Genomic DNA, 27,091 nt, shown 5'->3' on the forward strand with positions numbered 1-27,091 from the left:
TCCTGCTACAGGAAATTGCAAGTTCCTGATGCAGGAATCCCTAAACACACTTACATTGTCGGTGTGAATGCAGTCTTATTGTCAGGTTTTGTGATATGCAGAATAACAGCTCTTTTAAAGCTAGATTCACCCCAAACTGGTATTTTTTCAGCACTGGATAGACACTATTGAGCTGTGGCACTCCCTTTACTTTTCATAATTCTGTGGAATGATCCCACCCATAACCCTAAATTGCCTATGTACACATATTATAATATTTTTTAGGCCACAGCAGGTTGTTCTTCTTTCCTGCTGAAGAGAAAGGGAATCTAGCAGAAGAAGAGGGACAGTCTTGCTCAATCTACAGCTTTGGCAAGCCACAGACAGACAAATGTTTTCCCAAGATTGATGGGTAGGGAGACATTTGTCTGTTTGTACTCCCAGAACCTACCTACCTTTGCTTTTTGTGTGAGTGATTGATAGACCAATGACCAGATAAACTGCCTCTACAGCACTGAACTCCCAAGCAGCGTTGTAGGCCCTGCCCGAGTTATCCCCTGCTGGACTACAGAACATTTCCACCTCCCATCATGTCCATATGTAAGCAGTGGGAGAATCCGGGCATGGCTAATAGCACTTCTTAGTGCTCATGCACATGGACATAATTACATACTCATATCTATGCTGGATCTTGGTGCCAGAAGCGGGCAGAAAGATCCAGCATGGCATATGAGTGTAATGGTGTGTAAAGTACACACCTTAAAGGGAAATTCCATCTTTTAGAACAAAATAATACCTTGCTACGGACATTCACTACCATAGAAGGGAGGAAGAATGAATGGATTACAAGTGCGTTCACCTCACTTGTATATCATTGAAAACTACCATGGTGGCTGATGGGACTTGTTTCTCTATTCATGGATCCTGTCAAAGGAACTGTGAAAGGGTGATGGGGCTGTGTGGGCGGAGGCATGCATAGTGATGCTGAATTAAAAAATGAGCACATGCCTGGAGTGAGGGAGAAAAAACCCTGTGTTTCAGGTAAGTGTTTAATGTTGCACCTTGAATAAGGTTGTAACATGAAACATGGTCAGTAAACTTAGCCTTCAATGCTTGTACAATGTTTAGCAGCATTCCATTAGCTAGAATATTGAGTTATTCTAGCCACTAGAATTAATTTATGTGTGCAAACAGGGGTGTCCCTAGCATAATCGCTGCCTGAGGCGGGGGGTGCTGGTGATCTTGCTCAGAGGGGGCCGGGAGGCTTTCGTGGGTTGCTGTTTGTACACGCTAACGGTTTTCTTGCCAACGTCCTGGAGGTGCACTGCCCAGCTCTGGTATCCCATCTGGCATCCCATCCAGCTGACATCATTGACATCACTGGTTGCCAAGAGCTGTCAGACAGAGCATCTCACCAGCTCCTGGCAACCAGCGACGTCACTGGTTGCCAGGAGCTGAGTGAGATGCTGGCCAGAGCGTCTCAGGTTGCTAAGAGCTGGGAGGGGAGATGTGTATGGCCCTTATCGCCTCCTCCGCTCCAGTGATGAAATGTCCTTCAGCATGTATAGGACGTGATGACTCATGTGACCTTAGACTGCTGGAGCAAAGAGCCAGCTGGGATTGTGGTTTGGGGGAGTATAACTTTGTTATTTTAGCTCCCTAAACAAAATGAGCATTTAAATCCCACTTCAAAGGTTATTATTTGATTTGCCCGGAGTTCTGCTTTAAGATCTCTCAGGATCAACAGGTATTTTTCTGTACTGGAGTCTAAACATAGAGAAATGTGCATGTAGTACAGAGATTTTTTTTTTCCTAGGCATATACTTTCATTTGAATGCAGCTCAGAATTGAAAAAGGTTAAGGGCCTCTAAACTTGTTTAATCAGTAAATGCATTGCGTGTTCTATTAAGAAGCAGCAGAATAAATTCCCATGTTGATGCTCCCGCACCCACTTTCCATTCACTTACCTGTCTTCTGGCTTCCAGCTCAGTGCAAGACTCCCTCTCGGGCCGCAGAGGATCACAATGAATTAACATCCACTGGAGGTCAAACTGTTTCAGAAAATAAATTGTGTCAGACTGACTTGTTAGTTTATATTTTCTGCACAAAACAAGAAGTGATGGAAGGATGCACATCAGATGTCTGAGCTTCTCAGCTACTGTACATAGGCCATGTCATGAGTCAGAGCAGACTAACATGTTCTTATGATACAAAGTCAACAATCTGAGCAACATGTACACTTATGTACTGGCAAATTGATACATTGATTGTGGAAGAGTTTGATGATATTTTTGTACTGCCTGATGTGTGTCTTCTATCAATAATTTTTTATTGTTTTATCCAGAATTTTAGGGAAGTAGTCTATTTAATATGTACTGAATGTACAGTCATACAGCAAGGTCTTGTATGTGCAATATGGAGGTTTTGTGGTTGGCTAAAAATGACTAAGGCTGGCCATACACTGTTAGAATTCTTACAGTGGATGGCCCTGCTCGCTCAACAAATGTCAATTATTCAATCGACATTTATCAAAGGAAAACGGTTGAAAATGTTTGGCCGAACAGTGACAGCATTCAATTCAGCCACAGTCACTGTTCAGGTATTCTGACAGCCCTGGGTGCTAGCTGTGAGAATACAATAGCTGCAGTGGGAGATTTGTCCATCCACACTCTTTACGTGCAGGGAAAATCTGTTAGACCCGATGCTGCTAGGATGAAGTAACTCTCATGCGCATACGAGGGAGTTACGTCATCAGGGCCTGGCCAATCAAGCGGTGAAGAATTTGTGCCTGGAAGAGGACCGAGCTGAGGATGGAAGCACTGGAGGAGGGGTGATTTGCTGGAGATGATGGGTTTGGCAGGTTAAGCCTTCTGTGCATGCTAGCATATTATGGCTAAAAGCTTTATTTACTTTATTTGCCTTTACTTCTGCTTTATAATACAGTGTAGTAGAATTCAAGGGGCTGATGTATAAAGCTTACACTCAGTGTTTGTATGGTGTTTGCCTGGCATTACCACCACTAGGTGGCACCAAGGAGCACAGGAATTTCCTATCTAAAAATATATATAACAGATTGCAGATGTGCAAACAATGTATCACTGTGATTACATTTAGCAAAAGCTAACGATTAATAAGCTAACAAAATAACTGTACACAAATGAAGTATTAAAAACTAAGTAGTACATTAGTTTACAAGCTGCATACCGAATATACTTTGTATCGTATTGTATTTAGCAATAGACTAGATTAAAAACTTAGCTGAAAAAGAATCCAATAGCAGTTTTCTGCTGTCTATTGACAGAGAGGTCAAATATGTGGTCTTAGAAAGGGAATATAATAGGGATGTTCAGGTACCAAGTACAGTACTCGGTACAAGTACAAGTACAGATATTTTTCCAGTTCCGAGACTGGACTAGAGAAGACTGGACTAGAGAAGACTGGACTAGAGAAAAATTTAAAAAGTTAGGAGGCAGCTGTCATTTTTTAAGAAGCATACTGAGCTCCTGAGATTTGTTTATCCCTGTTTTAATGTATGAATTTTATTTTATAAATATATATAAGGGATGCACCAATACCATTTTTGCAAGTATAAGTACTGATACTTGTCCAAATACTCACAGATACAATTCCTGATACATTTTAGTTTATTGTCATGTGTTTTTCTAAAACAATACAGACTAATGATTTCTGGACAGTGGTGGAGCACCAGAGCCAGGTCCCAGCTGCAACCGCTGCAGCCCTGGTAAATCTCGTGGAAATGCCAAGTATCGGCACTGGTATCTGAACTGGTATCTGAACATCCCTAGAATATAAGGTTGCTGGGTTTAGAAACACTGGATAAACCTATTTACATAGGTCTGCCTAACCTTTAAAGTTAACCTTTCATGAGAGAAATATGGGGACTGCCATTGTTGACCGCCTTCTGAAAATTCTGGCTGTCTGACTGGTATGCTGACCTTCAATACTGAGGCATTAACTGGGAACAGGTATGCAAATCAGGACATTTAAAGGAAAATGTAAAGTTCTTATCTGCATAGTTGTTTTGGGCTACTGACTCACAGTATTGAAGCCAGATGTCAAGAGCCCGGGGACAGGCAGATTCAGAGGTCAGCAAAGGCCACATCCTTATATTTCTAAGCACAGGGTTTAACTGATTTTGCAAACAAGAATAAAGCCAGTTCTGTAAAAATCCATTTTTGACACCTGAATTGACTTTACAAATCATACATGGGGCAAAAAAGCAGCTTTACAATAACATCATACAATGCCACATGGAGTCAAACCAGAGTTTCTCCGAATTGACTTAAGTCTTCAAAATGGGAAATGATAAGCAGTTTATCCTCTAATAGGCTTAAATAGCACAATTCAGTTCCAGAGCTCAATTGATTTGCATGAAAAAAGGAAACAAGGGACACTCCTTAAGCGATGCTAAGCCTGAGGATTTAGCAACATTTACTAGGACATCTAGACTAGACTTAGAACATTCAGTCAAAAGAACTGCTGTGCAAAACCGGAGAAAAGAAAATAGGCACAAAATTATTGTCCATTATAACAATAAGAATTCTTTCTTACGTTTTATAAAATGAAAGTTGAGGTCTAATTGGCTGCCACTGCCAACACCTCTACCTTTGTGCTCATATACTGTTTTCCAGTTTCAGCCTCATTGGTTTGATGAATACTGTAAGCATGAAATATGTACAAATTACTTATGAGAAAATTATATAATGGCAAACAAAATGTCCAGACACTTCTATTTGCAAATGGACCACCCAAACATCTCAAGGTATGAGTAAGTGAAATATGATGTGACAACTAAAGCTGGCCATAGACAACGCAAATGTTGGCTGATTCCTGCTGCATCGGCAGAAATTTGAGCCATGGGTGGCCCTGTTGTCAACCAGCTACAAAAATTGACTGGTAATCTTGCCAGGCAAAGGAGCAGTGTGGAAAATTGTCAGCCAGAAAGTGACTGTATCCAATCAGCTGCAGGCACTGTGTTAGTATTCAGACAGACATGAGAGCTGGCCGCCAGGGAAGATTCCTCCATCTGTGCTGTTTAGCGTGGATGGTGGAGTCGATCAATCTCTCTTGTTTAGTCCACAGGCCATCTTATTTGTTGTGAACCTCTGAGCCATAACAAGTAATTGGTATGCCTTTAGCATTTGTGGGCCTGAATATTACAACCTCCTAAAGACAAGATATAGTCATTTAAAGTGTATGCATAGCCAAAACATTTTATGTTATTTTTGGATAGAGTAGGTTTATTTTTTGCTGTGTAAGCCCTGTTGGGGAGATTTCCTTTCACTTCCTGCCCAGAGGTACAACAGAAAGTAAGGAAAAATGTATCCAAAGTAAGAGAAATTCTCCTCTAAGACTGTTGTTACAGGAATAAGTGCCCCCATTGGAAGATTTAGCTTCATCACTTGTGACAACTGTAACATTTTGGACTACCCAAACCTTTCTAATTTGTTGGCAATAATCACAAATACAAATATAGATAGCGAATCTCCCCAGCAAGGCCAAAGACAGCAAAGAAAATGACAGGAGTTGAGATCCTTACTCACTCCATCCAAAACAAAAGAAACATTTTGGCTATACATACACATTAAATATACAGTTGAATATTCAAATGTGAGACCAAAGGTTGTTTGTCTTCATTTCAGGCTATGGTAATAACTATTCGGGACTAAGAAAATATCAACTAGATTTACTTTGTTACCGAGGTCTGACTTTGCCTGACTTCATGGTTATACTTTAGAAACCCTCCCAAGACTGTTGTTACAGGAATAAGTGCCCCCATTGGAAGATTTAGCTTCATCACTTGTGACAACTGTAACATTTTGGACTATCCAAACCTTTCTAATTTGTTGGCAATAATCACAAATTATTGCCAAGAGCTTAGCCAAAAAGTGAGTAAAAGTCAGGCTCCTGTAACAGATTTGAACTTCAGGAACAAAAAAATGTAATTCAAATATATTCGTCAACAGCCACAAATATAATGTCTATTCTCTACGCACCAAATGCCTTTGCAACCCCAGATATCACCAGATATCAGAAGCAATGACAGCATCACTATACTGCACATAGAATATGGGAGAGGCCCAGCAGGCTCTGCCCGCCACAGGCTGTCTGCAGAAAACTAGAAGCGGATACAAGACCAGTTACCCTGCACATGGAGAGAAAGCAGCAGTGACTGGTCTGTATTAGACGAATTGCTTGCAGCAACTGAAGGGTTATTTTTGGAAGGATTACTGTATAGATCTGGGAGTAATTTGCAAAGCACATGGACATTCAAGTAGGAATACAAATGCCTACTGTGTTTAGACAACATCATTTAAGCCCAAAGGAGGGTTTTCTGGTTAATAAAAAAACAAGTAGGCACCCATTGCCATCTGCTTTTAAGTAGGCCCTTCAAAGATTTCAAAAAGAGTTATATATTCTATGCAGGGCCATCCCTATAAGGAGGCAGCCTGAGCCAGGTAACGTGGGGAGGCGGCATTCAGAGTGGCATGGCCGCTCTCCTGCACAATGTTTGCGTGTGCCTGCCACCCCCTTTCAGGCCAAAACATCCTAGGTTATGTAAGGGCCATACACATCTTCCAGCCCAGCTCCTAGCAACCTAGGACACTCTTGCCGATGTCCTGTCCAGCTCCTGGCAACCAGTGATATCACCAAGAGCTGGTCGGGATGCAGGTTCTTAGTGGCCTCATTCTCCACTAGCACCCCCACCAACATGCACACAAAAACTGTGTGCACCACAAGCACCCACCTCCACCCCCCACCACAGGCTAAGGATACCACTGACCCTACGAATATCAAGAATTCAATTGACAGCAGCACTGAACTGGAGGAATGTTTTCCACATATTAATTCACACTGTTGGCTGTGTTGCTGGTTCTGGTTTGATGTTTGCCAGGGCATCAGTAAAGCCATAACATAATCTATTTTCATATACCTCATGAACCCATAGTGCCAAACAGGTTTTATTAGAGAAGAACAACCAAAACATAGAACAATGATTTCTAACTGGCTGCACATTGCAGATCACTTGTCCCCCCAATAAATAAGTGAATTTTGCTAGCAAATCTTTAACCCACTCCTAAAAATGAGCTGCAATATGTTTATATGATGTGCAGCAACCATTTGGAATATACAGGTGAAACTCAAATAATTAGAATATCGTGCAAAAGTAATTGCAGTAAGTGCTGCAAAAGGGGCCCAAACCAAGTACTGAGTACATATGCATGCTTGTACTTTTCAGAGGTCCGATATTGTTCTATGTACAATCCTTGTTTTATTGATTGCATGTAATAATCTACTTTTTTGAGGTTGTGGATTTGGGGTTCTTGGGGTTTTCATGAGCTGTAAGCCATAATCATCACAATTATGACAAATTACAGCTTGAACTATCTTGCTTTGCATGTAATGAGTCTATCTCATATATTAGTTTCACCTTTTAAGTTGCATTAGTGAAATAAATGAACTTTGTACGATATTCTAATTATTCGAGTTTCACCTGTAGTTAAATCTGAACTCTGGGATAAGAAAATATCGTCAACAGGCATGTGCATTATTACTTGAACCTTGGTGTACTTTGTCTATTATTTCTAGACATATGCAATAGTCCAGCATGAAATTATACCATCACTTTGCCTTTATGCAGGCATTTTATTGTAATAAAGACCAGTCACTGTTGCTCTCTCTCCTTGTGCAGAGACTCTGGTCTTATATCTGCCCCCTTCTGTAGTTTTCTGCATGCAGCCTGTAATAGGTGGGTTCTGCCGGTCCCCTCTCACAGTTCATCTCTTTTTACAGTCTATGTGCAGCACAGTGATGATGCACCTGCTACCTTTACAATGTGATACCTGGGTTTGCAAAGAAATATAGTACACACAAAGTGAATGTATGGCCATTTGTGGCTATTAAAAAATATATTTAAATTAAAACCTTTGTGGTCGGAGTTCAGCTTTAACAATATTTTTCAACACATAGGCTGAAATGTTGCCTCCTTATATGCAGTATATGACCAGTTTATAATCAATGCTACCACAATGATATCATGCATTGCCTCCATTGTCCTGAACTCCATAACAACAGCAATTCTCTGAGTGACAAGATCTCATGTAAGCCTTCCCTATGCCACAACTTATTTCTTATTTCTAAGTGTGTATAAATAATATAAGAAAAATGTCTTAGCTGTGTCAGAATACAATCAGCCTAGCATTTAAACCATGCCTATTATTAGTAAAAATCAAAAGTCTAAAACAGGCAAACCTCTTAGAGCGCATAGGGCTGTATTTACCCTGTGTGCAGATGGAATGAGCTACAGAAATGTGAGTACACAAGGGTCTCTCTATGACTGACTACTATGATCCTGTGAAATGTTTCACCACTGTGAGATATGTAGCTTGGCCTCCATAATGTAACCTATGATGAGGAGCTAAAGTCTCTCGCAACTGCCTGCTGTACGTTAACTGCTATGGGAAATAATGAATTCCTTTCATACATAAATGATCATTGCTATGGAAACTGGGAGACAGAACACACTGCAGCTGGAAATGGCATGCACATTATTTCTGCAGAGAACGGAATGCTAGAGAAAAATACGTTTATGCGACCAGACAGACTCATTTTGCAAAATCATGGTCATTAAACTGAGCCTTTGCTGCCCTCTGTGTGCATGATGGCTATTCGTACTTCCACATAGAAAATCAGCAAGGCAACATAATGAGCTGCTCTGCCACCGCTCAGCATGCGATGTGTCCATGCTCCATTGGTTCTCACTTGGACTAACCTAATTGACATTTACAAATTCAGCCTCATGATAGTTTGAGGAGAGAAAAGTTATGCTTTCAAATATTATGTAGATTACTTTGTTGAAACAAAGATCAGTCAGAGGCTCTTTCACATTTATTTATCATATTAAGCCTCAGTGCGCCAGCCTTGCATAGCATAGCCCTAGGGAAGGAAAACTTAAGAGTAATATGTGTAAAGCGTAGAGCCAGGAGGATGGTCATTGCTAATAGTAAAAATAATGAATAGTATAATAATGAATAGTAAAAATAATGTTTTAGAGTTCCCAGACTCCCTCCGCTGATGTGCCTGAAAGGAGAATCCAATAAGTGAAAGAATCACTTGCATAGCTTTAACTTACAGCTCACTATTAATGCATTTAAACATTGAGCTGGCTTAATTTTACTACTGCAATATTCTGAGGTTGCATTCAAGCACCAAACAGTGTGCACATTCTTGCCAATGGGAACACAGAACATCTTTCAAACTCACTTAAAGAGAACTTAGTAAGTTAATTGTGTTAACCTATTTCATGCGTGAAACATCGCCAAACAAATTTAACAAATCACAGTACATGCATAAGGATTATATACCATAATATATATTGGTAACTGATGGTCACACAGTGTACAATTAGCATGTTTAAAAATCTCTATGATCATGTTGTTATCATGCCCTTTTCTTTGTAAAAAAGAGAATGACACCTTTGTCAGTGACTGAACATCGGCTGAGTCAGGGATAAAAACCTCAACAGGTCTTGACAGTGCAGGGCCGGGTTAAGGGCAATTGATTCTCTAAGCACAGCTCAACAATGGTGCCCACCTCGGCCCTTGCACTGCTTTACTGACAAGACTCAATAAGTGCTGAAAGTGAAATAAAAGTTTAAAGTCTATGGGGCTTGTCTACCTTCCTCTCCCAGTTAGGAGAAATCTAGAAGTGCTGTATTGTGTCAGGAGAGAGGACTTGCAATGTGGGATGCAAATAAACAACAGAGGCCATGGCAGTCGTATCTCAGTTGTACCATTTTGTGGAGAGGGAGGGTGGGAACGGTTAGCTCAGGGCTAAATGTATAATGCTGTGGCAGTCAGATCTGGGTAAATATACTTCTGTGGAGAGGAAGGTTGTGATCAGTTAGCTCAGGGTAAAGGGGCAATAAGGATAAGGCCATGGCAGTTTGGCCTCACTAAGAATACGTCTGTGAAGTATGAGGGTGGGATCAGTCAGCTCAGGTCAAAGGGGCAATAAGGATAAGACAATGGCAGTGGGATCTCAGTAAATATATTTCTGTGGAGAGGACGGTTGTGATCGGTTAGCTAAGGGCAAAGGGGAAAAGTACACTTATCCTTAAAGGGTATGCTAGCTAGGAGGAAACACTTATTTTGCTTAATGGAAAGAACCTCTATTAAGTTTGTATGCTGTCTGTGCCCCAGTTAGGGGGATTTACCCTCACTTCAAAGGACATCACTAGGAGAGAAGGTGATGGGATCATTTGATGATGTAGAATGTGGTAGCAAGTGTTGCTTTTTCCAACATTCCTTTCATATTGTAAAAAAAAAAATACGGTACTTAAAGAAGCCAGGGGCCTGTACAGCTATTTGTCAGTGGACTACTGATCCCAACTGGAAATGATCTGGATATGTGTAAATTGGATTAGTCTACTAAACATATATAGGGTCATACAAGGATAAGCTTGCATTTAAGTATGGTCCTTTAATCTGCCATATACATATAGATCATTTGTCACATGCTGAAATATCTGAGATAGCTGTCCATTCTTGTTACAATCACTAGGGCAGTCAAATCAAAACCCCTCTTAACAATGTCTACTAATTGCTGAATAAATCATCATGTTTGGTAATCTCTGTGATTGACACTGAGGACCTTTGTGGCACGAGTGCTTGTTATGGTTCACTTAGTAATCTCTACACTATACAGTTGTTGCTAGGGATGTTCCAATCAGCCTGATAATGTACTGTCAGCACAAACCTCATTAAACCTAAAATAACTGGTAGCACAGTACATTAAACCACCATTAGCTGCAAAGCATGTGTAAACATATTGCTGGAAGTGTCAGATCATATACAAATACCACAATTTACACATACAGGATACTTGTAAATGATAAGCTCTTTTACACAACGTAAGCTGTGATTTAGGTTTATTGGTTTCACGATGCCATTTGCTTTTCATTCACTAATTGGCGTTCATGTACTTTATTGTGTACAGCGTATTAGAATAGATCTTAACCCAACCACTAACATTGCTTGTGTGCTGCAACATTTAAATGTAGTGCTGGGAGTTTTTTTTTTTAAATCTGCAGCTTTCATTTAAAGTATACCTAGTGACCCTGCATTATAGGACCTTGTTAAGGCACTTCCTATTATAGAGTGGCACTGTCTCTCAGTGGTGCTCATGCTTTGTCACTGTTAATTCAAGAAGTATGCCAACACATATTACTGTAAAAGAACAACAAGAGACCAGGCCCACAGACCTAACTGCAGAAAAAAGATAGCCATTTAATAATAATTGAAAGTATTACATTTACAAAGTATATAAAAAATGATATACTTTGTTAGTGCATTGCTTTCTATTATTACTCAATGGCTATCTTTAACTGCCTGTGCGCCTGGTCTTTGTTTTGTTTTTTTACAGTAGTGTGATATGGATTTGTCCCTATCCAACTAACTGGACTGGAGGATCAGTGTATGTACTGTATATATCACTCCAAATCACCTCTGTATTGGTGGTGACACTGTCCTTACTCCTGGACGGTGACTACTTTTGTTCGCCATGGTCCCTATGTGTGTTGTAAAGTAGACACCACTCTAAGCACTCCATGGTGATCCAGTTCAAGTGACACTAAGCTCAGGAGGTTAAATCTTTAAAATGTATTCAAGTACCCTAACTATTACCAAAAATGTAGCTTATTGTGTTTCACTCAGTTGTAGAACCCCAAATCATCTCTCTATTGGTGGTGACACTGTCCTTACTCCTGGACGGTGACTACTTTTGTTCGCCATGGTCCCTATGTGTGTTGTAAAGTAGACACCACTCTAAGCACTCCATGCTGATTGGCTGGGAAGCCAGCTTCCCAGCCAATCAGCAACGAGCTGGCCAAACAGCATGGAACCGGCTGCCTGGCCAATCAGGATGCCAGGCGGCGGGTTAAGTACTTTCTGAGTCACTGACCTGGAACATGTATGCCAATCAGAAAAGTCAGAGAAAAGTCTGAAGTTCTTGTCTGCATGCTTGTGCTAGGTCAGTGACTGAAAGTATTAAAGCCAAGGGATCAGCCTGACAGGCAACTAACTTTAGCAGAATTAAACAGTTAACAATGGCATACTCTATGTTTCATTGAAAGAAAGGTTTGAAAGTCAGGCAGTTTCTTCACAACAATAGAAAAGTGGCTATGCTCCTCTGGTGTGTGTGCATGTGTGTGTTTAGATCTATACTTTAGGAAAGCAGCTAAATGCTCAGCATTACATATATGCTTACATATATAAGCAGCTTCACCTGCCCAGTGATTTGTAATTCTGTCCAGCCAGGCCTGTAACTGACGAATTCAGACAACACCTAGATAGCACATTCGGGTCAGCAACCTAATTCTTCTGTAATAGAGGTAAGCGATACATCCATGTGTGTTCCACTCCTGCAAACATGCTACTTGTGTTAGACTGACAGTACTGTGTGAACAAATAGACCCTTAACTGGCTGACCCCCTCTCTTTCCTAGTCTGTTGAGTATGAGATTATAAGAAGATAGTATAATAGCATATATGAGTAAACATTCTAGTTTTGTGTAAAGGTGTATTTAATGAATTAAACTGTGCTTTTTCTATCTGTCTAAAATTCAGCTTTATTCCTTCTTGGTTTTCTCTGCCTGTTGCTAGAACATACAGGAGAATATAATTGTGATTTGTTCTGCTTGACTTCATGAGGTTTCTCACAATGTTGCTCCCCATGGTACTTGTTCTGTTCAACTATGTTGGGAGCAAAACAGATTGGCAGAGGAGTTACAGGCAAGCACATGCATACTGAGCATGAGCAAGAAGCAAACATTATAACTTAACATGAACCACTTCTCTCATCAATTTTATAAATAGCAAGCAAAAACTTTGAAACTTGTAGAGACATGTGGACTACATTCTTCTCTTAATAAACATATACCAGGATAGTATTTTCCAGCTCTGCTACTCAAAGGCTACTAACAGACACATTCTACATTTTTCAGTAGTCCAAGCACTTGCCTAGATGCAATGTGTAACAATTTAAAGTAAACATTCTTAATTCACTTGTATTTCTGCAATAAGATCTGGAAAACATGACTTAGTGGCCCTTAAAGGATAACTATGGGGTTAAGGCTTTTCCCCATAGTTCTCGTTAGGGTAACGTGAGGGCACAAACTAGCATCCTCCCGTCACCCTAAGCTCAGTATACCGCGAGCTGTAGCTCGCGGTATACTGAGACGCCGCAGTATACCGCGACCTGTTGCTCGCGGTATACTAAGACGCTGCGGCTGAAGCAGATCCCGACAATTATGTCTGGATCCGCCCAGCTGCGTGACTGACAGCTGGCTCTGCCTATCTAGAGGCAGAGCCAGCTGTACCCGCCCCCTCCCCCGTCCCTTCCGCCAGTCAGCGCTGGCGGATGGGAGCGGGCAGGGGGGAATCCAGCCCCTCCCCTGTCACGGCAGAGAGCCGTGACAGGATCAAGAAGTGAGCGAAGGCCGGTATGTGTTCGCTCACCTCCCGTTCTACTAAGCTGACCTGTGACAGTCTCATTGTCACAGGTCGGCTAGAACAATGAGGTGAGTGAAAAGCACTCGCCTCATAGTTCTCCTTTAATGTTAGTGGGAGTAGTATAACCCTTACTTTGGTGTCAGTAGGAGTAATGAATGCTTCCAACATTGATGTCAGTGGGAACCACTGACAACAGTGAAAGGGACATGCTCCACTCCCAATGACATCAAAGAAAGGGCATACTGCTCTCACTAACACTGATTCCAGTTGACACCAATGCACGGAGCAGTACATTAAATACTCCTAACTACTGCCCTCTATTTACTATCTGGTAGTAGCATAGTCATGACTGATACAAGACTGTGGTCTCTATTACATGTATGTGTGTTAAAGCCCAATTGTGCTTTCTTATTTCAATGACTAGATAAAATTGTGTTAAATATATTTTAAAATTAAAGGTTTATGCATGTACAAGTACTGCAGCACCTTCTAAACTTCCCCCATCATCGCAGCATGCTTGAGAGCTAGACTGGAGGCTTAGTTCCTCCGCTTATACCAGCACTGACACTGGTTGTTTTGTCTCATTTGGGTACTCTGCATAGCAAATTGGACACAAACTCCACCAATCCTGCTAATCTCACTGTGCAAGGTAAAGTTCCAGGATCTAGGGCTGCCACCTGGCCTGTATTTTTTGGCTTAGCTGGTAAAACCTTGACTTGTTGCCAATATTAGTAATAGGAGAGAGATCATAAGACCACTATTGTTTTGCATAAAAACATAGCAGCCTTACATTGGTTCCTGACAACAGCTTCTGTGTGAATGAAGCCTTCGGGCACTGTTTACAGGCTTAATTCATAAACACATTGCAACAATATTAATTATAGTGGTTTTATCATGCCTATTGAGCCATGGCCCCTTTAGGAAGATCATGTCCTCTTTTTACCACAGCATGCTACTTCTTATTCAGTTTATCATGCTCCAGAAAAAAAAAGGATAAATGTGCCCATACACCTTGCGATTATCATTCGATTTCCGAACGAAATCGGGTTTTCGTACAAAAATTGGCCAGTTGATGGGAAGTGAACAGTCAGAATTACTGTACACCTGGCCGCATTTCGTCTATCGGGCAGGCTAGAAAACTTTTTTCGAATTGTACGAAAATCAATGGATTAGTGGTGTTTTCTACGAACAAAATCGCACCATGAACCGTGCACATGCATCAACGAAATTCGGTCAGTTAGTATTGCTAACAAACAAAAATTTAAATCCACATTGCTCTCTGCATGATCGGGCAGTCATGTGGAAATCGACGACGGGACGAAGAAAATCGTACAATAATTTTAAGGTGTATGGCCACCTTTACACAGCCATGGAAATGGCAGAGCAGATAGTGAAGAAGCAGAATCAACCCTCAAAAGGGTATCCTAGTCAGATAAGAGAGGTAACAGATGTCTGCTGCTCTGAGGCTCCTAATCAAGTTTGTAGGAAAATCTGGAGTCAGTCACAGACTTTGCAGTACTTCCATGATCCAATAATACTGCACCCAATGAGTGTGGTCCTTATTCATATAAGTGGATGAAGAGGGTAACAAGCTATTTGCTGGGCATAGCCATTCCATACGAGACCTGCCAGAGCAAGGATAACAGCCAAACCTGACATGAGTAAAAACAGCTGCAGTGATTTTCATGGTAAAGCAGCTTTTTATCATGCTGAAGTACCTTTGTAAGGTGGACTATTCCCGTACCATAATGCTAAATATATAACTATCAGGTAAATAAAAACCAGAAACATTTACATCACAACATGCACAAGAGTGAGTGAAAATTAAGAATGTTTGCCGTTTTTAAATGCTCTCTGATCTCGGCCTGCTGCTATATCCTGCTTTAACGTGTCATACTCCATACACCCACCTACATACCATGTTACCCACATTAAAAAAAAGAATAAGGTGTTTACGAGATATAATATTAATGATTACTATTAGTGGTAATGGGGTTTCCCATGAATGGAAAGATATCTATCCGTCCTCAAACATCCCACATCAATCATCTTCCCAATTCAGATGACCGTTTACAGTGGCACCTAAATGATGGAATGGCCATCTATAGATCACAGAGAGAATATCTAATATGTTAGGAAAACTGTATTGTTCAATATCACTTCCAACCACCATAAGTGATTGACCTTTACTGGGGACAGTCGTTGCAAACTGCTGAAATCAATCAAAGCTCTTGCTTTCTTGTGAGGAGAATGCACCATTAGCCACATTGTCCAAGGGGAGCAAAAATGGCACATATGTAGGAATGTTCCAATGATTTCTCCTGTTAATCCTGATGTCTTTAACAGGTGGGATTTGCAGAGAGTGAGCACACATAATCCCAGAAACTAGCCAAATCAGTATTCGAAAGTAGTAATGATTTGTTTAAAATTCTAGCATACCTTAGCGGATTATATTTGTGCCTTGTCATGCTGTTTGATATTAATCGTGCATAACATTCTTATGTTTGCAGAATGTGCCACCTAGAAAATTTAATTTGCATATGCATACATCAATTAACCCCATGTTGAGTCTCTGCTTCATACAAAGTACCCATGCCCCTGTTTTAAATGTGTTATACTGGTTAATAATATGGAATTATGTCATTAGAGAGAGTGGTCAGCTAAAACTGTCAAACAGAAGAACGGTTCAGATGGTTTCTTTACTTTAAGTTAAACACCATTATTATGTATAAATGATACAGCATTATTCAATAGGACAGAGCAGTGTACTAAGCATAGTAACTTACAGCAACCAATAACAATTGCTCCTTAGATATAAAATGTAAGTATTCTGAGATCTGAATATGGGTTACTGCACATTTCACATTATTGGTGCTTTTTTTCTTTAACGTTTAAATAAACCCAGCAGTTTCCTTCGATTCCATACAATGGAATATGTAAATAGTAAAAATATTGCATGGAATGAAATAATAAAAATCTTGTATTTGCATGATACAAATATTAGACGTAACTGTTACAGTCCTAAAATTTCTTCTATTGATATGCTTGCTTTTAAAGTACCCATATGCTAGAGATGATTGACTGCCAATCAGTTTGAGGCTGGATCATAATATGATTTACATGTATAAGGGCACTGGTAACTTGGCACATATATCTATATCAGACCAGCACCAATAGGTCATGTTTGTTTGCCCCAAATTAATCCAGCACTGGAAGTGTTTGGCGAATTTTTCCCATTTTGTGGGCATTAATGGGCATGTGTATGCTGAGAGAGTGTGTACATGCTCGTGTATGGACAGAAATAAGTTAGTGGTTGGCCATCCTTGGGTGTCTATGGCCAACCTTATCTATCCATCCTCTAAGTCTACATTTTGGTAGATTCAAACTCTGACTGATGATCTTTAGTTTGGTAAAGCATGGTGTATCATAAACAATTACCATGGTTTTTTTTTCTATTCTAGATAATACATTTTTCATCTTTTCATTTTGTTTTCCATCTCAGTGCTGATGATCTCGTCCAGCCTCTTTGCAGCCACTTTCTATAGACATGCATGTGCTCCAGCACTGGCTATATGCCAATACTAAGTAGGGGCTATCTGATAGTGATAATGGCGGAACATGCCTACATAATGAGGAACAATATGTAACAATATGACACAGTATGTAAGGATGAATAAAGACCAAGGTCCATCCAGTTCAACCTATGTATGTGAGTGAGTGAGTGAGTGAGTGAGTGTATTTATCTGGCTCCAACACTTCCCATATCTTTCTGCAAAAGAAGAAACTCATCCAGAAGTTTCTTCAATTTATCAATGTTATCTGCAGATACCACCGCCTGTGGTAGTGAGTTACAAACTTTCACCACTCTCACAGTTAAATACCCCTTACAAATTCTAAGATTGAGCCCCCTCTCTTCTAGCCTATTGTTGTGTCCCCGGGTTCTCAATATGGTTTTGGAATTAAACAGTTTGTTCGTAATATGGTCACTTATAGTTTCCAATGGAAGACTTTGTGGCAAACAGGACAGCAGTTGGGAGACAGAAACCGAGCTATGTCACCCTGTAACTGGAAATGCCAGAACAAGGACCTTCATGGTAGAAATACCAGGTACTATATTACTATACTATGCTATACTAATTGAGAGCAGCAGATTTAAAAAATATTGAAAATAATTATTGAAATAATTTTAACATGTTAAAAATCCTATGAGATTTTAGAGACTGAGTTTAGATCTTGTTTAATATTACTGCACATTACAGAGATGAGTAGTCTTTATACTGGTAAGAGAATGCTTACTATCTCTGCAGACGTCCCAGCATGCACTACAGACTTCTAAGTGTTAATGAATTCTTGACATCACTTTCATTTCTTTTCACAACAATACTCAATTTACAGCATTTTCAGTACTTGTTAAGGGGATAAGCTTCTTGTTTCTCATGAAATGTGTGCGCAATATGAAATGTACATAACAAATCAATTCAGCTTTTACACGGGCAGCAGTACTGCTGATTGAGTTTTACTACTACATGACAGGTTCAATTTTACAACTAGGAAGTTTATTACATACCACTGAATTCTAATTGCATATCTATGACTTGTCATAAAGGAATACTGGAACATATAAAGAAGATATGTGGCAAAGTTAAGCCAGGGCAAGACTGATCAGACACTGTCAAGCACTGTAATCACCCACAAAATAATTTTTCCCGTTCCGATTAGGGATATGGTTCGTGTTCAACGCTACTTTAAGGCAAATCCTGCAGGTTCGAAATATGTTGTCGAAGCAAATTTATTTGCAGATTCGCCCAGGAGAATTTCTTTAAACCATTATGCACTGCCTGGCCTTTAAACTATGGCCAACAGGCTTAGAAGGGCCAATAAGGGTTTTGGCTTATGGATAAGCCAGCCGCCTCACTACAACAGGGGGGAAGATACAAACAGCAGCCATAGTGTCAGCCATTAGAGTCAGTTAGGAAACTCTAGGAAGTTTAAGTCTGATTGCTTGCTCTTTGGCATTTTCCTGCTTTTTTGTTGTTATTATGATGGCTTTTTGTTGTCTTTTACTGCACCATTTGAATGAAAAAAAAGTGCAAGGACAGCGTACACCTAGTGACTAGTTCCCCATAAGGTCTGCTCTGCTACTGATTGACAGTAGGCAGTGGGTGTATTCCATAGCCAATGGCAGGCTGTCTGGAGTATTGGCTATGGAAAATGCCTACTGTCTGCTGTCAATCACAAGAGAGGAGAAACTGACAGGGAACTAGTCTCTCAGAGTTTCCCATCAGGCTCTGCCTACTGTCAGTAGCATTGGTTGTTAGGAGGCTGTTAGGAGGCTATGCAGCTGGCAGCAGCTAAGCAAACAATGGCCATATTTGGATAATGCTGTCAGCCAGCATCCCCGTCCCTTTTATTTATATTAAACCACGTGAGGCCAGAAAAGAGTCATTGGTTACTTGGACACCAGTGGCCAGGACTGTGGTGGTTCACCAGATCAGAGTTGGTCTTAATTACCGCCAGTCTCCTAATCTGTAAATTGGCAATAATTATTTTTCAATGTGTCGCGCCCTATCGTCAGGTTCTCAAAAGAGAACTATGGCCCAACCTTTTTTTTGCCATAGTTCTCTTTAGGGTCACAGGAGGACATATACTAATGTCCTCCTGTGACCCAAAGCTACTGCCCGCTATATGCTGACAGCGTAGAGATGGGCTGCAACCAGGATGGATCCTGACAATATTGTCGGGATCCACACCGCTACCTGATTCACAGCTGGCTCTGCCTCTCAAGAGGCAGTGCCACCTGTGCCCGCCTAGTCCGTCTCTCCAGTCAGCGCTGGAGGAACGGAGAGCGGAATCCCTGCGGGGAGCACTGACTGGCAGTCATCGCTCTCTGCAGGAAGGAGATCAGGAACTCAGAGATCAGCATTTTGTGATAGCTCAGTTCCTGATCAATAAAGCCGACCTGCGACAGCGGCAGTGTCACATGCCTGCTCTAATTATGGGGATGAATGTTCTTCACTCTTCCCATAATTCTCCTTTAAAATGGCGGTAATAAGAACTATCTGAATCTGTTGTACATATCAGAACTGCTACTGAAACTGTTTCATGAATAAGGCACATGTTGTTTTAAAAGGACCATACCACCAGAAAAGTGTCATACATGCTTTCTTGAATCATAAATGATCACTTAGTAAATATGATAAGGCTGCATTCACTTTGAAAACCCAATCATGTACAAAATAAATTTAAAAAATGTAAAAAAAACAGAACATTTGCTAGCAGATACATGGATAACCAAAATGAGCACTACTCACATTCACTAAGCTAAGTGAAAATTCTCTACTCCTTTAGTAAATCAACCCCAACCAATCTATTCTGGAAGCGCTCTAATGTTTATATAAAAAATGAATAATGAAAAAAATATATACATGTTTAAATAATAAACCTGGAAATGTTCACAAATAAATACAATAAAATTGACCAGAAAGCAATGTAGCCTCCCTTAAAAAAAGTCAGAAAACTTTTGTTATTTTCTTTGTAATCTTATCTGTTCTATGAATATACACATTTTTGTACCCTTTTTTTACGGCATTCTATGATATATTGTATAGATCTTTAAAGTCAGATGCAGTTACTAGTTAATTCCCTAAGCTCTCTTCAGTGGCTCTGCTGTTTTGCAGGTTGGTAAATTGTGCAGCTCTGCCTAATACTGCCATCTTGTGGATGTTTCCAGACATTGCTATATCACAAAGATGATGATCAGCCTGCTTTGTTGTATACTGCAGGGTGCCATTTGGAACTAGGAGGCCTTTTATCTGTTGTGCAATAGATTTTAGCATTTAACATAATGTTTATTACATTTACCTAGGACATAGTCATTATTAAAAGCTTTTTACAAGTGTTTAACACATAATCCTAGTGGCAAAGTACTATATAAATACAATTTACAATGCTAAACCAGAACATATGTGTCAGTAGTGCAAAGAGATAATGGTATGCCTTGTTCCTAAATGTATATTTCTTCATCTCTGCTTCATGATTATATCAAGAGCTTTCTGTATAAGTAGCCAGTTTATAACTTAGGATATTTAGAATCTATACCTATAAAAGAGTGCAGAGGAATTTAATATCAGGGCAGAGAACACAAGTCTCCTATTTTCAATTTTCTACAAGTGATTATAGCCACAGTAAATTCCTAATGTGGAATGTGTGCACTCCAAAACTGTAAACCTTTCACATACTTCACAAAAGTGTAAAATGATTGTTAACTGTAACACTTTACTGTACAGTTATATCTTAAAAGCGACATGTAATTGTAGAAATATGGGTGTTGCCAGTACCGATTTGTTTTTGAAGATGCAGTGTCTGGGACTGTAATCCTTATCTTTGCTTAACTATGTATTAGTTCAATTACCTGGAACGAGCATGTAACTGATAGACATGTAAATTTAATTCCAACTGGATATTTGTATGAATTTTGTTAAATTCGGGCATTCGGTACATCCTAATTTCTGAATTTGAACGCTTGCAAACAGATCAGAATGCTCTTTTAACAAAACTAAATCGGACATGTTACTGTTCTCTGGACAATCAGGTTTTTTTTAGCTGTTGGGGGTTGCATTACAGACACGGTCATGTGACTTCCCATTGTGGATCATTCCAAAATGAAAATTCGGACGGATACGAAATCTGATTAGGGAACCGAATCGAATTATCGGATCCAAAACAGAACAGAAATAGAAATATGAATCGATCCAAAATGAAACAAAACAGATTTTTAGGGGGGGTTACATGTCTATTAACTAATAGGCTATTGCAACATCTAACATACATACTTCTTCCAGGTCAACGACTCTTTAGTAAAGCAAGCTTAAGGATGACCTGCCAAGATCATAGCAATGGCAGTGCTGATATCTCTTCTCTGACAGGTTCTCTTCATAGGTGATCTCAAACTAAATTTCTATTTATTAGAGCAGAACGTCTCAACTTTTTTTGGCCCCTTAAAAGTATGCAAAATCCCGAGGCACCCCAGCCTAAAATGTCATCGATTTTAAGGGGGACCCCATGCAAGCACGAACAAAAAAGTGGGTTTCCCTCTTCACATCAAAGTGCCCCCTTCTAATCAAGAGTCCCCCTTCGCATCCGACTCACCCTTCACATCAGTAGCTCTCCTTCACACCAGGAGCCCCCCTTTCACATCAGAAGCCCCACTTTCATATCAGAGTCCCCCCCTTCACATAAGAGTTCCCCTTTTACATCAGGAGCCCCCTTCACATCAATCTTAACCCCCCCTCCTCATCTCACATCCCACTACTGCAACATTTTGAGGCACCCCAAAGGGGAGACCAGAAGGTTAAGAAAGGCTGACTTAGAGGATAGAGTGGAAAACAACAACAGTCTCTGTCAGACTTTAAAGCCCATTTCCACCTTTGCAGAGGTATTTAAAAAAAACATATGCCAGCAATGTACACTTAGTGAACATGAAGCAGGTATATGCTTTTATTATTATCGTACTCGCCCAAATGCCATACATTCGGGTCAGAGGGAACATGGGGCCAGCTTCCTGGCCAATCAGGAAGCTGGGTAATGACTCCCTGCCTAGCTTCCTGATTGGCCGGGATGCCGTCTCCATGCTGTGTGGCCGGATCGATGCTGATTGGCTGGGAAGCCAGCTTCCTAATTGGCCAGGAAGCCGGCTCGATGCTCATTTTACAAAAAAGTCAAGATTTTGTTATTCTCTGTGTCCCTATGGGAAAGATTTACCAGATTTTGTTCTTTTCTGTAATTTTATGCACACATTTTTAAAACCTCACATTGCATGATACGTGCTGCATACAGCTGAAGTAGTAGCATACCAATAATAGAAAGGAGTTAGTTCTCCTAACAGATAACAGGAGTATGCTCTCTCCAAAAAACACAACTTTCAAGGATAAAAACTGCAAACCTGCTATATAAAACGCAGCAATTCACGCCAAAGTCTAACTTATTCCTTTAGGAAAAAAGTAGATGTAGATAAAAAAAGACATCATATGGAATGTCAAGTATCCTAGCTTAAAGCTCACCACACACATTGCAATCTGACTGTGCAATCTACTTTAGACCTAGCAATAACTATGTAGTGCAAGGGCCTGCCTGACTGGATACCAATGGAATTAATGGTTTAGACAGGTCCGCATAATACATAGGGGCCAATCTATAACTCTTCTACCCAAAGAAAAGCTGGATGAATTTTGTTTACACGGCATTCCCCCACTTGAAGGAGCCGAGCAGCATGGTATTTCCAAGGCTCCTCGGCTCCATCTAGTAGCAGTGATGCTGCCCAAATGGCAAGATTGTACATGTATCGTGAACTTCACAGAGTGGCTCAATAGAAATCCATTGGTGTTAGCACAGTTGTCAAAATGGTGGACCATACTAAAGTAAATAATGGTGATTCTGTTGGCAATTTTAAAACTCGTCTCTATCCACATATCCAGCCATAACTTCTGTTTTTTACAGGGCTATTCACTAACGGATGAAGAGTTTGCAGAAGGCGGGAGACGTGAACAATCTAGGACAACATTACTGATTTGGAAAAATTATCCAATTCAGCTCACATTCCAGTTCAGCTATATTGTCCTAGATTGTTCACTTCTCCTGCCTTCTCCAGACTCTTCACCCTTTTGTGAATAACCCTATTAGTTTTGAATAGAAAGAGGAAAGGTGATAAATAAGGAGAATGGGTGTCACTGGGACAGGATGACTTCAACCACAACAGAAACCTGACAGAGTTTTTACCGTTCTTCACTTTAGTTTAATTAGTATTTTATTGATTTCTCTGTCCTCACTGGAAAGAGTTCCCATCTTCCTATCTTCTTGACATTCTGTCAACATAACAGGAAGTGAGGGAAAATCTTTCCAAGGGGGTAAAGCCAACGATAAACATCTGATGGCGCTTCTAACCCAGGGGTAAGCAACTGGGGTACTCCAGCTGTGGTGAATCTACAAATCCCTTCATGTCTCTTGAGTGCTATGATGGCTTATGGGACTTGTAGTTCCACAACAGGTGGAGTGCCAAGGTTGCTTACCCCTGGCCTAACCCTTTTCACTTTTTCAAAAAAAATGTTTTCATGAATTCAAACCTGGCATCTACATAATTTTCCTGTTTCCTATTCCGAACAATAAAATCCAGGATATATTACACTAGATCATTGCTTATTCTCTCTCTCTCTCTCTCTCTCTCTCTCTCTCTCTCTTCCCCTTTCTCTCCTCTTTCTCTTTCTCTCCCCTTTCTCTCCTTCTCTACCTTCTCTCCCTCTCTTCCCTTCTCTCTCTCTCCTCTCTCTCTCCCCTCTCTCTGCCCTTTCTCTTCTTTCTCTTCTCTCTCTCTCTTCTTTCTCTTCTCTCCCTTTCCACCTTGTCTTCTCTCTCTCTTGTGCGCGTGCGCGCGCTCTGTCACTCTCTCTCTCTCTCTCTCTCTCTCTCTCTCTTTCTCGCTCTTTCTCTGTTCCGGAGCTATACATGATTCTTAGTATTAATATGTTATTTGTGTTACTATAAAAAATAATTTTATAAAACAAGGTTACAAAAAAGAGCAAACTATAAACGATAGGGTAAAACAGAAAGTATTTGACATTCTTATTATATAGAAAGAATCATTCCATTGTAACAGAAAAGCAGGCTTTTAAAATGATGAGCTATTAAAATCAGTAGATTTTACGTACTTCTTTGAAATGAGGTCGCAGCTAGTATTCAGTCATGAAAATCACACCATAAATAACAGTGTGTTTGCACTAACTCCTTCCACTACACTGTGTTGATTCACAGCACAGCTTACATTAGGAAACTAGTTTTGACCAGCAGAGTTATAGCGTTCTCAGAAATGGACAGGGATACACGGAAAAGCAAAGATTTCAATCCATGTGCGTATGGATGGAAAATAAAGGTATAGGGATACACGGAAAAGCCATGATTTCAATCCATGTGTTTATGGATGGAAAATAAAGGCATGAGGGCACCATGAAAAGACATTTGTTTTCACAGAAAGGTGGAAGCCTTGATTGGAAGCTTTACCTTCTCAGATACATTTTGTAAACCTAATTAGCTTAAAGCTAATATCCAGGTACCAATGTTTAAGCATACTTACATTGGTCAAGCTTGGCCCAATATAAGTATGCATGCATATAACATACCTGGTCGGCCCACATGGATCCTGTAAAGCACTGTAGGAGCTGGGGTTACTGCATTGCTTTACAGTGATCTTCTGGTTCTTGTATGCTGCTGAGCTGAGCGACTTCCCCTCTGCTCTGAGAACACAGGGGGTCACTCGTTCAGCACAGAAGCCACTCAGAGAACGTCCAGTATTTCAATGAATACAAGATGTTTTCTGATTGGACGAGGGGGAGATCATGACGTCCCCTCATCTGATCATCCATTCAGAGAACAACTACTGCATCGCTTTACAGTAATCTTCTAGGTCCTGTATGCCACTGAGCTGAGCAACTTCCCCTCTGCTCTGAAAACACAGGGGGTCACTCATTCAGTACAGCAGCCACTTACAGAACGTCCAGTATTTCAATGAATACAAGATGTTCTCTGATTGGACAAGACCATGATGACCCCTCATCTTTTCATCCAATCAGAGAACATCTACTACAGTGCTTTACAGGGTCCCTATGGGATCATCAGGTATATGACATGCATACATTTGGACAAGTTGGACCAATGTAAGTATATAAAAATATTTATACGAGGAGTTCAGTTTTATTGCTATAAAAGGAACATGATAGCTGTTAAAATGTTAGTTGTAGCTCAGTGATCTTATTTTTTGCATTATTCTACAACAACAATGTACTTAAAACATGTACTATGACCTAGCGAGAACTGACAAGCAGATATCTGGATTATGTTTAGGAACAATAGAAACAAAATGTAGAAATACTGGCACTGCTGTTCACCTTTGTTATATTGCTTAAATTATTGCCAGACTGACTACTTGGCATTCACCAGAGTGGCTGGGGCAGGGGTAGCCAAACTCCGGCCTTCCAGCTGTGGTGGAACTACAAATCCCATGAGGCATTGCAAGATTCTCAGAACCACAGACATGACTCCCGGAGAGAGATGCATCATGGGATTTGTAGTTTTATCACAGCTGGAGGGCAGGAAATGGGTACCCCTGGGCTGGGGTGTCTGAAAGTATGGGTTTTGTTGACTAGTGTAGTATCTTGGGGGTGGCTTGTTATCATCATTATTCAGTGCACTATTATTGGCATAACAATATTCAACGACATTCTATACACATGTGCATGTGGTTCAATAAGGCTCATGCAAACGGACATATTTGGGAGCAAATAAAGGCATTTTTGCATACAGAGTAAAATACTCCTACATTAGTAGAGAGTATCAGTTGCTGTGGTTTTCTGTCTATAAGCATAAAATGTTGTACCTGGGTGTATGCCCGTAAATGTCCGTGCCAGCATTTGCACGCACGTGGGATACGTTTCTGAATACAGACGTTTCCCCTGACACTGGTGTTTATGGGCAGACAACTGGGTACAGCATTTTATATGTACATGCTGTAAAATATGCCTGAATTTGTGGTTCCCGGGAGCCACAGCCGCAATGGTTTTCCATTCATAGGAACAGACTACCGCTGTGGCTCTCAGGCAGCGCAAATTCAGGCATGTTTTACGCTATATATGCCTCTATTTGCCCCCAAAAAGCCTGGGTGCATTAGCTCTTATGATTTAAAGTAAGCAAAGTCAATGGGGTTCATTTACTAAAAGTCAAAGCTAGAAACTTTGCAAGGGAACTTTCCATTAGTGAATGTGGTTAAAATTCACTATGCACAGAATATCTATTCATGTGCAAGGAAAATTTGTAAAAATTTTATTTTTTTCTTGCACATGATTAGATGATGGAGGTCAGCAGCGCTTCACCTCATTCACTGAGTTAAGAAAAGATTCCCTTGCAAAGTGAACAACATATTTGCCTTTCATAAATTAGCCTCTATGTGTTCACTCCACTGGGTTTACTGACAATTTGTTAGCAAAATATCAGGAACAGTTTTCCGCATATGCCATGGCTGCTACTTTTGTTATCCAAACAGCATGTATTATCACCCACAGTAATTTAATCACAAAAATGATATTAAAAATTGCACCTTTACTTACAGTATAGGTGTTCTGCAACCATCCAATGTAAGAATTGATCCTGATGTACTCCAATTAAAGTGGTGACCAGTTTAAATGAAAATCCCCATATAGTCCTGGCGCTTCTACGGAAAGGAGGTTTCCGTTCCCATAATTATACATTTTACTTAAACCATACATTGCAATACCAGAGTTTGCCAGTGATATCTGGTACTGTGGCTCCTTAGTGTTCTAAGAATGCTCTCCATTAAATAAGAAAGGAATTTAGTTCACCCAACAATACAGAAAGTGCGATAAAGTGCTGCTGTTCACAAGACAATAACAGAATCTGAATTTCTGCAAAAAAAATATTGGAGAATTTCCTTCTAAACTGAGACATGCATTAAAAATGAACTAATGCACTAAATGTTCGACAGTCCACGACTCAGCTCTAACAAACATTTTTAAGGTGTTA

General features: G+C 40.3%; 1 protein-coding gene across 1 annotated transcript in view; it reads right to left on the reverse strand.

Annotated features, from left to right (window-relative positions):
- COL9A1 (collagen type IX alpha 1 chain) overlaps nucleotides 1-27,091 on the reverse strand; it is a 125,631-nt gene that overhangs the window by 92,968 nt on the left and 5,572 nt on the right. Inside the window, exon 6 of the mRNA XM_018564831.1 lies at nucleotides 1,947-2,030. Coding sequence (XP_018420333.1) covers nucleotides 1,947-2,030 — 84 coding nt within the window. The remainder of the gene's footprint in view (nucleotides 1-1,946; nucleotides 2,031-27,091) is intronic.

Source organism: Nanorana parkeri, unplaced genomic scaffold (assembly GCF_000935625.1).
Source record: "Nanorana parkeri isolate BGI_ZX_2015 unplaced genomic scaffold, ASM93562v1 scaffold785, whole genome shotgun sequence".
Classification (NCBI taxonomy): domain Eukaryota; kingdom Metazoa; phylum Chordata; class Amphibia; order Anura; family Dicroglossidae; genus Nanorana; species Nanorana parkeri.